Source organism: Leucoraja erinacea, chromosome 25, assembly GCF_028641065.1.
Source record: "Leucoraja erinacea ecotype New England chromosome 25, Leri_hhj_1, whole genome shotgun sequence".
Taxonomy (NCBI): domain Eukaryota; kingdom Metazoa; phylum Chordata; class Chondrichthyes; order Rajiformes; family Rajidae; genus Leucoraja; species Leucoraja erinaceus.
Window position 1 is genome coordinate 13,185,289 of NC_073401.1, and position 16,276 is coordinate 13,201,564.

The 16,276-nt window shown below is 38.9% G+C and overlaps 1 protein-coding gene across 10 annotated transcripts in view; it reads left to right on the forward strand.

The window, feature by feature from the left end:
* LOC129709402 (lysine-specific demethylase 2B) overlaps positions 1 to 16,276 on the forward strand; it is a 190,384-nt gene that overhangs the window by 144,410 nt on the left and 29,698 nt on the right. For 9 of the 10 annotated variants that reach the window (XM_055655736.1, XM_055655741.1, XM_055655739.1 and 6 more), the window contains 3 exons: positions 547 to 771; positions 8,797 to 8,940; positions 10,399 to 10,485. In XM_055655736.1, coding sequence (XP_055511711.1) covers positions 547 to 771; positions 8,797 to 8,940; positions 10,399 to 10,485 — 456 coding nt within the window. The remainder of the gene's footprint in view (positions 1 to 546; positions 772 to 8,796; positions 8,941 to 10,398; positions 10,486 to 16,276) is intronic. The other variant, XM_055655734.1, reaches the window with a different exon arrangement.

Consider the following 16,276-nt stretch of genomic DNA (forward strand, 5'->3'; position numbering starts at 1 on the left):
ATTCTTTGGAAGGTCAAGTAAAACATGTTGCTTTACCCTCTGCATATAGTGTCAATGTGTTTAGGTGGTATATATTTCCAGGCGTTCAGTTAGTCATGTGCTGTCATGTCAGTGCCAGTAACTAATTGTCCTTGTGTTTGCTTTCCAATTTATTTTAACCTTAAATTACCAACATATTTTGAAGATTCTACAGAGGAATACTAGTATTTTGATATTATCCGTGAAAGTTGTTTGGTGATTTCATTTCTTTCCATCTTTGCGAAGCACAGTCATCTTAATCCATTATTTGTCTGCACACTTCTCCACACAGCTATTTCTGCATTGGTCACACCTTTAAGTTATCCGAGTCCTCAGAGAATATTGTTTCTCCATGTCTACCTCTATGTATAAGGTGACCTGTACAGCAGTTGCCTAAACTTTTGCCCTCTCTTCACAAACATCTTCCAACCTCCTAAGATAATGAGTGTCTGCACATGCGCTGATAAAATAGAGCATCTTCTATTTGAGCAAGCGGAACTAATTGGGATTTATTTTGATTATTTTCAGCACCGGACAGTAGGACGACCAAAAGGAAAGCTTGGAACGTCTGCCGCGGTGAAGCTTGCGGCTAACAGAGCCACCGCTGGAGCACGCAGAAGGAGAACAAGATGTCGGAAGTGCGAGGCATGTCTCAGGACCGAATGTGGAGAATGCCATTTCTGCAAGGATATGAAGAAATTTGGAGGACCAGGGAGAATGAAGCAGTCCTGTATCCTGAGACAATGCATTGCAGTAAGTTACAAATGGGTGAAATATTTTTATTTGCTGAGTATACTGTAAAGATTGATGAATGTAAAAGCTCCCATTGTTTGGATTTTCTTCTTACAATTCCTGCTGATCCAATAACCTTTGGCAAAAAGACAATTTTTAACATTTTAGTGAGGCATCCTGGCACTAGGGGCAATTTACAGAGGGCCAATTAACGTACAAACCTGCACGTCTTTGGACTGTGGGTGGGAAACGGAGCGCCTGGAGAAAATCTACGTGGTCGTAGGGAGAATGTGCAAGCTCCACACAGACAGCACAGATAGTCAAGATCGAACCCGGGTCTCTGGTGCTGCGAGGTAGCAACTCTACCGCTGTGCCAGTATGCCACCCAAACGTTGTAAATTGATACTGAAATTAATTTTAAAAATTTCTGATATTGCAAGTCTAAAATGAAAACTGCTGGAAACGCTCACCATATCAGGCCGCATCTGTGGAAAAAGAAAGTTGAAGTTTCAAGTGAAAGGCCTTTTGGGAAAGAAGGAAAACAAGTTAATTTTAAATTTTAATTGAGTGGGGGAGGCATGGATAGGCCAAAGGGAATATCTCGTAAGATGAAAGTCAGTGTTTTCAGTGGAAGATTATTGTGGTTGGAGCACAATCTGCTCAGTTCCAGAACATCAGTGCAGGAGATCTTTAATGGTCGGGTCCAAGGCCCTATATTAAGTTGTAAATTGGAGCAGTTTATGCTCACGTGTGCCGAGATGGGATAACGTTCAAACAAGGGCATTTTGTGCTAAATTCACATTCATGTATTGGGTTATCCGGCAATTTTACTGGAAAATAATTATCCATCATGCAATTAAAATTTTTAAAATGAATGAAGCTGTTACAAGATGTTGGACTGCAGGGGTGATGCGCCGTTGTGTATGGCTGCTGCGCCTGCAGTCCGTCCTTTCACCCTTTTTTATTTTTATTTTTAGTCCTGTCAGAACAAAATGTTTATTGGAGGTCTTCTTTTATGTGGGTATCTGGGGGGAGGGGAAGGGGGAAACTATTTTAACCCCAGTCCTACCTGGTCGGAGATGCGGTTTTCCTCCGAACCGCATCTTCGTCCTCTCTGTGCGGCCTACCATCGAGCTGGAGCAGTGCTGGAGTGGCGTTTCCTGCTGGGACTACAGCTTCGCCGGCAGTGCAGATGCTGGGACACCAACATGGAGCGGGCAATGCCTTACCGGGTCGCCTTGCGGTAAGCACCGGGGCACTGTGACCGCCGACTAGCCCATCGTCCAGCTGCGGCTACAGAGCGTCCATAAAACATGCGGGCGGCACTCATTTACAAGACCGCGGAGCCAAATGATCCGAGATCGCCAGAGTCTGAAATCCGGTCAATTTAAATCTGAGAACTTTGGACATTGCAGTCTTCGGGGAGGAAGCTGCCGCTTCAGTCCAAGCCGCTGAAGGATGTTCCCTCGAGTGCCCATGACCCAGCTTCGCGGCAAGAAGGCCCAAAAAACCGGGTCGCTATAGAGGACTTTATATCCACATATATACCCGACCTTTAATGTAAAAATGAGGAGGAGAACTTTATATTTTGCAGTGCCTTCCCTCACAGTGAATTCTGCTGTGGGGGGACGTTTCTTGCTGATTTTTATAGTGTACTGCTCTGTGTCTTTTTCCTTTTTTCTTTTTCTTTTTTTTTATTTTTGTATGAATTTATTGACATTTAATCTATTCAATTAATTTGATCAATCTCTGTAAAGCACTTTGGTTCAAAGTGGTTTTGTTTAAAAGTGCTATATAAATAAATATTATTATTATTATTATAATATTATTATAATAACAATTCAAAACGATTCTTGAGGAAGGAGACGAATGTTGGTGCCTGTAATGTTGGTGCTTTTTCTTGCTGCAAGCCCTCACTCCACAGTTGAATTAAAGTAATACCACATACTTTTTGACAGCCGTAAGGGAAAATTTATTAATTTGCATCATGATTAAACTCTATTTTTAACAATAGCAGTAAAAAAAAGCCAGTAGTTTAATCTTCAGCAAACTTAACAACCCCACATCTCCAAAATGCCTAAGAAACTGTAGATGCTGGTTTACAAAAAATGCACAGTGCTGGTGTAACTCAGCAGGTCAGGCAGCATCTTTAGAGGACATGAATATGTGACGTCCTGTGTCAGGACCCTTCAGACTTCTCTCCAAGGAGTCCTATAATCTATTACTTTTAATGTGTTTTTAAGACTTTAACATAGAATATAGAAAAGTACAGTGGCATATTTTTCATTTTTATATGCTATTTATCGGCTTTGCACTTCCATTGGCCTATGGTTACTTCACTCAAGTTGGTCTTCATATTAAGTAGAGCTAAGTCTTCTCATCCATTTCCCAAATGCCTCCCTCAATAACAACCATAAGAGACATCGCAAGCCATCATCCACCCACTCCAATGGGTACTTCCTCATGAGTAATGCTCCACCATTTCCAATACAATGAGAGAAAGAACCAGGGACAGTTTGCAGAATCATTGCAACTTTGTCGGAAAGTACACTGCAAAAAACTTATTCCAAATAAGGGAATACGAAATATGCATCAATTCTCCACTTTCACTTGCATTTATCGCAGGTCTTCTTCTTGCGTATGGTGTGCACAGCCTAAAGTTGTAGGACACCTTGTTCTGTTTGATCTTATTTGATTGTGCACACCAGGTTGATTGCATTCATCGAAACAGGGAATGTTGCAACCACGTGAAGGTTGCAATCTCAGGTTATTTTTCAATTCTCTTATAGTCATAGAGTGACACAGTGTGGAAACAGGGCCTTTGGCCCAACTTGCCCACACCGGCCAACATGTGCCAGCTATACAAGTCCCACCTGCCTGCGCTTGTTCCACATCACTCCAAACCTGTCCTATCCATGTACCTGTTTCTTAAACATTGGGATAGAAACTTTGAAATATAGAAAAATGGGTGCAGGAGTAGGCCATTCGTCCTTTGATCATCTAAAATCAGGTCCTGCTTTTTTCCCCCATATCCCTTGATTAGCCTGAAGACCTAAATCTAACTCTCTCTTGAAAACATCCAGTGAATTGGCTTCCACTGCCTTCTGTGGCAGAGAATTCCACAGATTCACAACTCTCTGGGTGAAGATGTCTTTCCTCATCTCAGTCCAAAATGGCCAACCCCTTATTCTTAAACTGCGACTGCTGTTTCTGGATTCCCCCAACACCGGGAACATTTTTCCTGTATCTAGCCTGTCCAATCCTTTAAGAATTTCATATTTTTCTATAAAATAACCTCTCATCCTTCTAAATGTGAATACAAACCCAATGAATACCAACCCAGTCGACCCATTCTTTCATCATATGTCAGTCCCACCATCCTAGGAATTAACCTGGTGAACCTACGCTGCACTCCCTCAATAGCAATAATGGCCTTCCTCAAATTAGGAAACCAAAATTGCACACAATACTCCAGGTGCGGACTCACCAGTGCCCTGTACAACTGCAGTAGGACCTCCTTGCTCCTAAACTCAATCCTCTCGCTGTACCTGCTGTACCTGCATGCTTACTTTCAGTGACTAATGTACAAGCACACCCAGGTCTTGTTGCACCTCCCATTTTCCTAATCTAACACCATTCAGATAATAATCTGCCTTCCTGTTCTTGCCACCAAAGTGGATAACCTCACATTTATCCACATTATGCTGCATCTGTCATGCATGTGCCCACTTACCCAACCTATCCAAGTCAACCTGCATCCTCATAGCATCCTCATCGCAGCTCACACTGCCACCCAGCTATGTGTCATCTGCAAATTTGTAGATGTCACTTTTAATTCCCTCGTCTAAAACGTTAATATATATTGGGGTCCCAGCACCGATCCTTGCGGTACCCCACTAGTCACTGCCTGCCAATCTGAAAAGGACCCATTAATTCCTACGCTTTGCTTCCCGTCTGCCAACCAGTTCTCTATCCATGTCCTCTCTCAATTATATAATCCCAGCCTCAACTACATCCTCTGGCAACTTATTCCATAGACCCGCCACCCTTTGTGTGAAAAAGTTACCCCTCAGATGCCCCTTCACTTTGAACCTCTGGAAATGTTCTATATTTTATAATATAAATCTTTCCTGCATCTTTCCACAAATGTGAGAAATAGGTGCAGTTTCTCTGATTTGGAGAAATTTGAGCAAAATGAAAATTGCTTTCATGCACCATGCCCAGCACAGGTGACACCTTGGCTGTCAGTATCGCAGTTAAGGAAACTGTTCCTTCCCATTCACCTTCTGAACTTTCTGTCCTGGGCCTCCTCCACTGTCAGAGTGAGGCCAAACGTAAATTAGAGGAACAGCACCTCATATTTTGCTTGGGTAGCTTATCACCCGGTGGTATTCACCCAGAGATTTGTGAATCTGTGGAATTCTCTGCCTCAGAAGGCAGTGGAGGCCAATTCTCTGGATGTTTTCAAGAGAGAGCTAGATAGAGCTCTTAAAAATAGCGGAGTCCGGGGATATGGGGAGAAGGCAGGAATGGGGTACTGATTGTGGATGATCAGCCATGATCACAGTGAATGGCAGTGCTGGCTCGAAGGGCCAAATGGCCTCCTCCTACACCTATTGTCGATTGGTATGAATATTGATTTCTCTAACTTCAGGTATCTCTTGTATCCCCTCTCTTTCAACCCCTCCAACACTCTAATTGTCGTACTAGTTTCACTGTTGACCTGCTGAGTTTCATTGTTTGGATCAATCGTTATCACCTTCTCCACAGCCAACAATGGACTATTGTTGGCTCCACCTTTCCTTGATCATCGTTGCTGACTTTGATTAGTCCTTTTGCATACTGTTCATTCATTTTTTCTATGTACCTTTTCATATCTCTCGTTTCCCTCTCGCCTGACCCTGTCTGAGGAAGGTTCTTGACCCGAAACGTCACCTATTCCTTTTCTCAAGAGATGCTGCCTGACCCGCTGAGGTACTCCAGCTTTTTGTGTCTATCTTCGGTGTAAACCAGCATCTGCAATTCCTTCCAACACATAAGGAAAAAAGTAATCTGATTTAGAATTGCAATTGTATCTTTAAATTCTACCCATAATGGAAATAAATAAACAGTTTAAATGTGCAGTTAAGATAGTGATGCAATTTAAAAAAATCAGGAGACTGCAGATACTGGAATATTGAGCAAAACACAAGTGCTGGAGGAACTCAGTGGTTCAAGCAGCATCTGTGGAGGGAATGGATCAGGACCCTTCTTCAGATTTCGGATTGGAACCTTTGCTCAGACATGCGACTCTGGGATAGGCCATTTGGCGTTGCTAACTTGTTCCTCCAATCACTAAGATTATAGCTGAACTTCTTCCTCTGCAACATTTCCTGCACTTTCCCCATAATTTTTTCAATATTCAGAAATCTAACAAACCTTGTTTTTAAACATTCAATGAATGAGATCTATGCTGAGAACTCCAAAGATTTGTCAACCTCATTTCTATTCATCTCAGTCTAAATGGTTTTCAATCATTAACCAGCGAATCCTACTTCAAGCATCCAGTTTGTTGAGTCCTTCATCTTTTTTATCTGTTTTAATGAAACCACCTAAAAGCTACAGGCTATAGATTTCAATCGGTTTCATATGGTAAATCCGCATTCTTAGCCTTGTGAACCTTTGCAGCATGTCATCTATTGCAAGTATATCCTCTTTAAGTAATGAGGACAAAACTATATGCAATACTTTGGTTATGGTCTCCCCAAGGCCAATATAATTGCAGTATGGTTCCTGTACTGCTCAACTTAAGTCCTCTGAATAAAAATGCTGCAGCTGCACATACAGTTTTCAGTGACTTTTGAAGAAGAACACCTAGGTCCCTTTGAGCATCAAGATTTCTTTATCAGTGTAGGAAGGAAATGTAGATGCTGGTTTAAACCACAGTCGCCATTTAAAAAGAAAGTCCTCTGCTGTTTGTTTTGTTTTTTCCACATCACATTCAATTTTGGAATTTTTGAATACTAATTATCAAAAAAAATAAACCAGTGCCCTGCTTACTAAAAAATACTTACCTATGGGGAAAGTCCTTGGAACAGTTCATTTTTTCTCTTGCACCCGGCAGGATCAGCTGCCATGCCTTTTTATTTTTTATTTTTTTATTTTGCAATGATCATCATCCATCTATTATTGTTCCAGACCATTATATGATTAATTTATTTAAATTGTAACTAGCACGCCTACTATTTGTCTCTGTGCACCTTTCCTGATTTCGTACAAAACTGAGCCTACTGTTGGCCCAGAATTCGCTATGAAAATGAAATTGGGTAAAGCAGAAAATGCCAGGTACATTAATGGTGAATGTCAAGTTCCCTCTGCTCCAAGATCACTGCTTTGCTCTCACTTTGGAACATGTGTTTTTTGTTTGCTATGCTTTTGTGCACTTACAGGCTGTGCTAACAGCGAAGCCAGGAAGTCTATCCAGTTGAACAAATCTCTAATTGTTTAATCTAAGTGTTAAATAGTGTTCAATGAATGTGAATTTGCATTGGAACAGGGTAAATGAATCTCTGTATGCTTTCACTGTGTCCTTGTTTCCGCTATATTTCCCAATATTAAGAAAATTACATAACTCTCAAAAGCATTGCTTAATTTAAAGGTGCTTAGTAGCATTTAGTAATTAGGGTACAGCTAGAAAATTACGTAATTTGATGTTTAAAACTGTTTAAACACTCAATAAATAGTTATTTGCTGTAAGTATTCTTTCTCGTGTAGATTGAACAAAGTAATCCTGTTGTAGCTGTACTGAATGTTTGGCAGTGAGAGCATTCTGTCTTGCGGTGTTTAATTTGAGACTAGTACTATTGCATTGAATATTTTGCAATGACAAAATGAAGATAAAATAAAGCTCCTGTATTTCCTTTTTAAAAAGACGCAAAGTGCTGGAATAACTCGGCGGAACAGACAGCATCAATCAAGAACATGGATAGGTGACTTTTCGGCTCGGAACTCTTCTTCGGACTTGACCTGAAACATCACCTATCCATGTTCTCTAAAGTTTCTGCCTGACCCGCTGAGTTACTCCAGCACTTTGTGGCTTTTTTTGTAAACCAGGATCTACAATTTCTTGTTTCTACATTTTTCATTATTTCACCTTTGCTTTGTCTTCATTTTCGGGAGAGTTAGGTCCTGCTTTCTTGCAAACTGCCTTTAACATGGAAAAACAGAAGAGGATGAATTGTTGAAAGTGACGATATTATGGTCAAACAGGTTAAAGGTGGGATGTTAGATTGGAGCAATGATGAGGCAGAGAGCTCAAGTAGCTGAAGACTGGCATTGATGTTTGAGTGGAGTAGTGTGTTAAAGCAGACTTGGAAATGTGGAGAGCTAGAATAAAAGGCTATACAAAGTTGTAGGCGTACAACTGAAGCTGTGGAGAGATTTGCAAGCAAGAGCAGGGATTTTTAAGTTAAATTAATTTATAATGGGGAATGAATGAACATTGACAAATTCAAGAAAGGCAATAGAAGGAAATGTTAATTGCTATAAACCTACAAGCAAACCTAGTAAGGCGAAGCAGACCTATTTGTTCATAGCTTATTAAATCTTGTTTAGAATTGAGAGTGCAGAGCAATTGAGAACCACAAGAATTATCTGCCCATCTAGATGATAGTTTTGCACAAAGATTTGTGTTTATCATTCATTCAGACAAACTAAAGGCTGAATACTTGCCCGGAAATGGTATGTATACAGGGGGAAATCAGGTGTACACTGTTGGAAATAAAATTACTGTGGAAATTTTTATTTTTAATGCCAAAGATGAAAGTGATTTTAAGGTTCTGATGGTGTTTCGTATTTATTTCAGATTTCCATCATCTGCAGTGTTCTTGAATGTACAGTTAAAAAATTGGAAAAAAAATTATTCAATAATGCATTATGGATACTTATCCAGAATAATGAAAATAGATCTGTGAGATGAGACTATCGTGGACTGGGAATGGTGGTTGGTTTTGATGGCATGCTTCAACAAACAGGATTTTTAAACTACTTGGTATCTCTTTTCCATAGCCGGTCCTGCCACACACAGCTGTCTGTCTCATCTGTGGAGAAGCAGGAAAAGAGGACACTGTGGAAGAAGAGGAGGCAAAATTCAATTTCATGCTGATGGAATGCTCAATTTGTAATGAAATTGTGCATCCTGGCTGCTTAAAGGTAAGACGACTAGAGGTAATTTCCCCCCACTCATCTCATCAAAGTGTTGCATTCTAGTTGCCAGCTCTTTTTCATGTATAATTTTGATAATGAATTCCACCCAATAATCAATTACATTTAAGATGAAGTTGGAAGAAAGTGCCTCAAAAATATCCTGCTAAGGATATAAAAGTACAGGCACTTAAAATATAAAATGCATTTCAATCATTAGTCGGTATTTTATTAGTAATTAGCCTGCAATAAATGAACAATTCATATTGAAAAGTAATAGATCATATTGTTCTGCCTCATCATGAGGAAAGAAAAATACTTTTTAGGTCATGGTACTATTCGATAGAACTTTATTAATCCCAGGAGGGTAATTTAAAGCAGTGTTTCAATGTTGGTCCATTCAGAACTGAACTTTTTTTGATATTTTTTATTATGATATCCATTTGTTGAGAGATTAATAGTTAAATAAAATCTCTCCCTCTTTACCAAAAATGCTACAAACATATTGCATGCATTACGTGGGTATACAAGGACATTAAAAATCAATTTTATATTCAAGCACTGGTTACCATTATATTTTTGGGTAGACTCATAAATTATTCTATTTCGATTTGAATGTATCTTATGTTCAAGGCTTTGAGCTGAGATTCAGAGATTCTTCACTGTGCATTGTACCATGGGTATTCTGGATTCAATCTTAACGGATGTGATCCAAAGCTTGTAATATTGATACTTATGTTCCACCCCAAAATAAATTAATTCAAAACAAGCCTGTTAAAGGCACCGATGTTGGATGTTTTGTATCGAAGCTATGATTCAAATCATTTGTGATTTTTGCCTGTGGAACACACTTGTTTTTTGACTGTCAAACAGAGAAATTCCAAATGTACTGTGTACAATATCTTGTTTAGTGAGCAGCAGTCATGGTTTATAGTTTGAGCTAGTATTTCAATGTAGAAGCTTTGACCATAAGATGATAGGTTAAACAGATTGTACAGCTATCTAAACACTTGCTTAGTATTTAATTAGTGTAAATACTGTTCCGGTAGCCATTTTTCGTCCTTAGTCACAAAATATTATTATGATTCACTAAATTGTATAGCACCTGCAATCTCACCATTGGCAATTGGCCATTATTTTAGTCAAAGTTAGTGTGTATTTTAGCCTTAAAAATGTATCTGTATGCGTCACCCTGCCTCTACAAACTTATGACACATGTAGTGCCTTGTGAATTGGTTACAGGCCATGATTCATGAATTTGATAATATATACGTTTGCAATGCAATGCTCTGACCTGCTTTTTTCTTTACCAAACATGTTATTAATCAGATTGTGTGACTATTATATGAAGAATTGTATACAGAATTATTTCAGTTGCTTTCTTTGTTTTGGTCAAAGTACTATTCTGTCAATTTGTATTGGTAAAGAATTATCATTTTTTATGGATATATGTGTATTTCCTGTTAGTTACAGGATGGAGATGGAGTTGTCAATGAAGAGCTGCCAAACTGCTGGGAATGTCCTAAGTGCAACCATGAGGGTAAAACAGGGAAAGTAAGTATAACTAGAGTTTGCTTTCTGGCCTGTTTTTTAAATTGTTGTGAGAGATTCAGAGATCTAGCGTTGATCTTCTATATTTGGAAACAGAAAATCGGAGCAGGCTATTTGACCCTTGGAGCCTGGTCCACCATTCAATGCGATCATGGCTGATCAACCAAATTTGGTATCTTGTTCTTAGCGTGTGGAACTGATTAGTAATTCTGAGATCAGTAGTCCTGTTTTTGTTTTGAGGTCTTATTTCAACAATTACCTCATTCCCCATATTTAGCTTGTTGAACATCTCATTTTTTCACCAATGCAGTTGAATTGTTTGAAAGATTCAGCATGTAAATAGACCATTTGTTCCACCGAGTCCATGCCAACTATCACGTTCATGCTAGTTTTCACACTACGGGCAACCTTACACTGGCCAATTAGCCTGCAAACCCACACATCTTTGGGATGTGGGGGTGGGGGTGGGGGAACTGGAGCACCCAAAGGAAACCCACGTGGACACGGGGAGAAAGTGTAAACTCCACACAGACAGCATCCAAGACCAGGATTGAACTCTGGTCTGTGGCATCGTGAGGCAGCAGCTCAACCAGCTGTGCTATGGTTGGTATTGATGTGAACCACAACCACAGACTGCTCACCTGCCTCCTCTAGAATATTCTGCAGCCAGACTGAGAAATCCCTTTACACGTCACCAGGGTGAGAACAAGCCATCTTAGTGACTAGTTTGTGGCTGCAGATGCACTTCTGTGTTTCCCTTGCAATTGAATCACCCACACTATAACACTTCCCTACATAGCTGCCTATGGTTTCATGAACTTGGCTTATCAATGGAGGTAACTTCAATGGTATCCAAAGCAGTATGTTAGAGAAGGTGATGCCATGGTGGGAGGAGGGTTGCACACATTTGGTGTATCTTACAGTGCTTGGTGTTCACTCTTTCCCTTTCTGCCTGTCAATTCTTTATTTGTAGTGTGACCACATCCCTCTGCATAATCCAGGTATCTTTTAACATCTTGGGAACTCCACAATGAAGCGATCGGTAATTCAGCTAACTGTAGCTTGCCACTGGATACCTTTCCTACACACATTTTATTCTCAATACTCCTGTGCATTATCAAAGGGCCTTTTAGATTCCCCGAGCCTCTGCATCCACTTCTTATAAACACATCTCTGATCCTGCTCCTTTTAAATTCCCCGGACCTCTATCCCTGCTGTTTTTAAATTCTCTGAGCTACTTTTTCCAAATTGTCGTCTAACTCCAGCTGGCATCAGTAGTGTCAAGGCAAGAGTGGGAGTTAAGGCTGATTCTCCTTTCCTCACATTTCTGACCATTAAAACAAATCTTTGCAAGTTGTAGAACTCAGCCCAGTACTGGACCTGAAACTTGGTTGCATCTGAGAGGAATTGCATCATCAATTTTTTGACAAGGTTTCATTGTTTTTCTTTTAGAAAAATAGTTATTTTTAAATATTTGCAAGATTAACTCATAGTCACAATTGACTGTGTTCTTATTGTCAAGTGAAAATATTTTCAGGCAGATCAGCATTACCTGGTTGAGCCAATTAACAAATTGTCTTTCATATGCTTTGACCAGGTGCGGCTAATTGCATCCATGCACAGTTGCAGTTTGTTCTTATGTAGGTTAGACAGCGTTCACTTTTTTTACGATGTATTTAGTGCGTTTTGTGTTGATTGTGATGATACGAGCTGATGACATTATACTGCTGTCATAATCCCTTGTGGAATGCTGTGGATGGTACTGTTCCCATATGTTCAGCTAACAGCTTTCAATTTGACCCATGGTTAGAATCCCTACAGATACAGCATATTAATGAACCTACTTATTGGTTAGCTCACATATGTCGATCTTATTGCTGTCCGTTTTGTAGCAAATAATGGATGTGACACATGGTTCTATTCAAAAGAGTTTAAGTAAATTATCGTTAATCCACCAAAGATCTTTGATGTGTCTCTGCGATCACTTCTTCTATCACTGATGTTATCAAACACAGACCAGGGAATGAAATGAAAATGTTGAAGCTAATGGAATGTATTAATTTGCTACGAAACAAGGCAGGGAACATGTCTCATGGAACATGTTTCTGTCCTATAGGCTGAAAGTGTCACTGCCAGAAGGATGGAAACATGCTTTATGTTTCGGAATAGTGCATGTCAAATTATCTTAACAGGTTAAGTAGGTAAATGTATGTGAAACACATAGATCTGTAGTTAATATTTTAATTAAGCAGTCTAGAGCTTTTCTGTTAAATTTAATTAGTTTTTTGGGGAATGTAGATGAGGGGAGTGAACTTATGACCCAGTAGGTATCTTTGATCTGGGTTTACAGTAAAAAATATAAATATATCTTCAGGATTCCATTAATCCCTCCGTGAAAATGTTAATGCTACTAACAAGCAGAGCTATCAATTACTGCAGTTGGAGCCAGGTTATTTTACAGTGATCAAATGAAACACATTTCATTTTAATTGTAAGGGGTTTTATTGTTCTCTTGGATTGTGTACAATGATAGTTTTGGAAAATCAATTAGTGTTCTTATCCTTGGAAAGGCATTTGGCTTTGCATCTGGCTTTATGACAGTGAATTGTTTATGGGATCATGAATTTAGGAACACACATCAGAAACTAATTTACTGTGGTAGAAATGTTTATTATATTGCGCTTTATGTGAACTTGCAAAAGCTGATTCGAGTAGGTTGTTAGCCGGAAGAGAGATGTCCAGGAAATAGGAGGCTTTTAAAAGCATGATTGAGAGAGTTCAAGGTATGCATATCCCTGTTAGAGTGAAGGACAAGGCAGGCAGGAATAAGGAACCCTAGACGATTTGTGAAATTGAGGCTCTGGTGAGGAAAAAAGAGATGGCATGGGTCAGGAATAGGCGGCTGAGATCAAGTGTATCTCTGAATGACTATCGGGGATTCAGAAGCATATGTAAGGAAATCAGGAAGGCAAAAAGGGACATGAGGTAAATCAGGCAGATCAGATAAAGAAGAATCCAAAGAGATTTTATGTATATTAAGGGGAACGGATAACAAGAGGGAAAATTGGGCCCCTTCAGTAACCAAAGTGGTCATCAATGTGTGGAGCAGTATGAGAAGCCGAGGTCCTCAGTGAATATTTCTCCAGGGAAGACGAGGGAACTTGGGAAGGTTAATCGCGATGTCTTGAAGATAGACCATATTAGAGTCTTGGATGTCCTCTAAAACGTATAAATATGGATACATCAATGGGGCCTTTGGTTGGGCATGAATTAGATTTTTTTTTTTAAAGTAACCAAGAAGGTTGATGAGGGCAGGGCAGGGCAGAAGATGTAGCCCATAGCCTATATTGAGACTTTGACGAGGTCCCACGAAGGAGGCAGGTGCAGAAGGTTAAGACTCAAGGGATCCCTCAGACATGTTGATGAACTCGATCCAAAAGTGGCTTGTTGAAAGGACCAAATGGTAGCGGTGGATAGATATTTTTCTGTAACAAATTGTGTACTGCAGGAATTGTGCTAGAACCTTTGTTTGTATTATATATATATATATATAAATGACTGTAGTGAGACTGTAGGTGGTCTGATGAGTCAGTTTACAGAATGACATGAAATTTGTGGAGTTGTATAACATTTAAAATAGAACATGAAAATGTCTTTCATTGTTATGGAACTAACGTATATGTGAAAGTTTCATTGTGCTTTTATTCATAGGATTGTTGATTTGGTGAACTACTGGCCCCCCAGTCATTAATTTAAAAAAGTTAGGAAGTAAGTTTTGAACAATGGGACAAACTAGTTATTAACCCAATGTAAGAACCAAATATGTCTCCCTTGAACTGTTGTTTTGTATTTTTTCCTATAATCACCCTCTCATCACCTTTAACCAAAAGTTCAGTCGAGTGACCTTTCCAGAGATCTCGGGTGGGGCTAATTTTGGGCCAGCTGCCAAAAGGTTAATCAGCTCAGCAAAGACTGATTAATTTCTTAGGTTCCACCTAGTACTTTTCCCCATGTGTTGTAAAAATCATAAACGCATGGATTGCTAAATGGAGGTGTCTCGGATATTTTGTGGCTTCTTGCACCAATTAATAAGTAACACAGAACCAAGTGAACTGGGAAAGATGGTTGGCATTCTAAAAAATGTAATGAATTAATGAACTGAATAGCTAAAAGATGCATAATCAGTTTATAGCTGGAATACATTCAGCTTCAGTGCTTGTTCTGAGCAGTGTCTAACACTTTAGTGATTGTTTTGCAAGGACACATTTGTAGTCACTCGCCGTGTACTAATTTGACCATATCTGTCTCTTTATGGTTGGCTAGCATTTAATTTGATAATTTCATTTTTGTTTGACTCCTTAATAGCATGTTAAAATGATTACTTTTTATCTACGACTCCACCACATTTTGCAAAATGGCAGAAGGCCACTAATATAACGCTTTTGTTTTTATGGAAGATACAATTAAATATTATTCGCTAACAAAATGGAATATGCGTATATTTTTCAATGAAAAGATAATTACAGAAAAAAACAAAGATCATTGAACTAAAAGTCTGATATTGGAATCTGATTTGTGATAAACAATTTAAATTCCTTGTGATTTTTTTTTTCTTCTTTTTTTTTCTTTAGATTATTGATTTATTTTGTATCTAAAATGTAAATTTCTGAACGTCGATTAGTTTCGAACTAAGTGAGTGGGAATAAAATGCTGTACTTTATAAAAAGCCATCTGTTTTTTCAGACTCTGGACTGGTAGTTTATGACTTTATATTGATGTCAGTTTACTGATTAATTTGATGGGTTACAACTCGGAACATAATTTGATGTTGTTGATGAGATCCAACAAACTGACATATATTTGAAAGTCTCTATTTCTCTAGTTTGATAGTTGATGCTTTTTATTCATTATTTTAAAAAGCAATATGCAGTATTACAAGCGGTAAATGTATATTTTAACAATGCTTTACCAAAATAGATTATTACTACTATGTAAAGGACTGTGGATGTTAACAATTTTGACCTTGGTGTGGATTATAATTAATTTTCAGTTGTGATGTAAACAACAGAAAATGGGCTCTGTAATCTGTTATTTGCTTTATGATTCATGCATGATGTGGCCTGAAAATGCGGACTGTACTCATTAACGATGAGTGCACTCGAGATTTTATTAGGCTTTGCTCAACAGTTTATTTTCTGAGTAATCTGAGATAATTAATTAAGCATTTGAACATCATTTTTTAAGTTTTTAAGTTATATTGAATAGTTTTATTCTGTTTTATTTTAAAGGGTCCCCATTTTCATCTTTTTGGTTTTGTGCATACAATATTGGACAAACTAATGTCTCTGAAATGATGAGCAACCCATTTACACTGCCACCATGTGGCATGGAACAGCAGTTGGAGAAATACGTCCATAGCTTTGTCTTTTGCCCACAGGCCTTTCCAAACTGGCTAAATGGTGGGAAATAACTAGAGAAATAAAAATGAGAATGAGACAGTGTAAAGCTGATCTAATAAAATAGTCAGTCAGAATTTCATTGCAGCATCCTGTAATTGCCTCTTTCCGTCACTATCACACCCAAAACAAAATCAGATTAGACTTTAAACACCCAATCCTTGTTCTCCAGAGATGACGCCTTAACCACTGAGTTACTCCAGCATTTGTCTCTAGGATGGCCTGAGGTTTGGCGTGGGGCTTACAGAATCACCAAAATCATTTGCTTGAGGCCCAGCCAATGTTTTTGGACAATTCTGTTTTTGTAGGAGTGAAGCTTGGAGCTCAATCCATTCTAC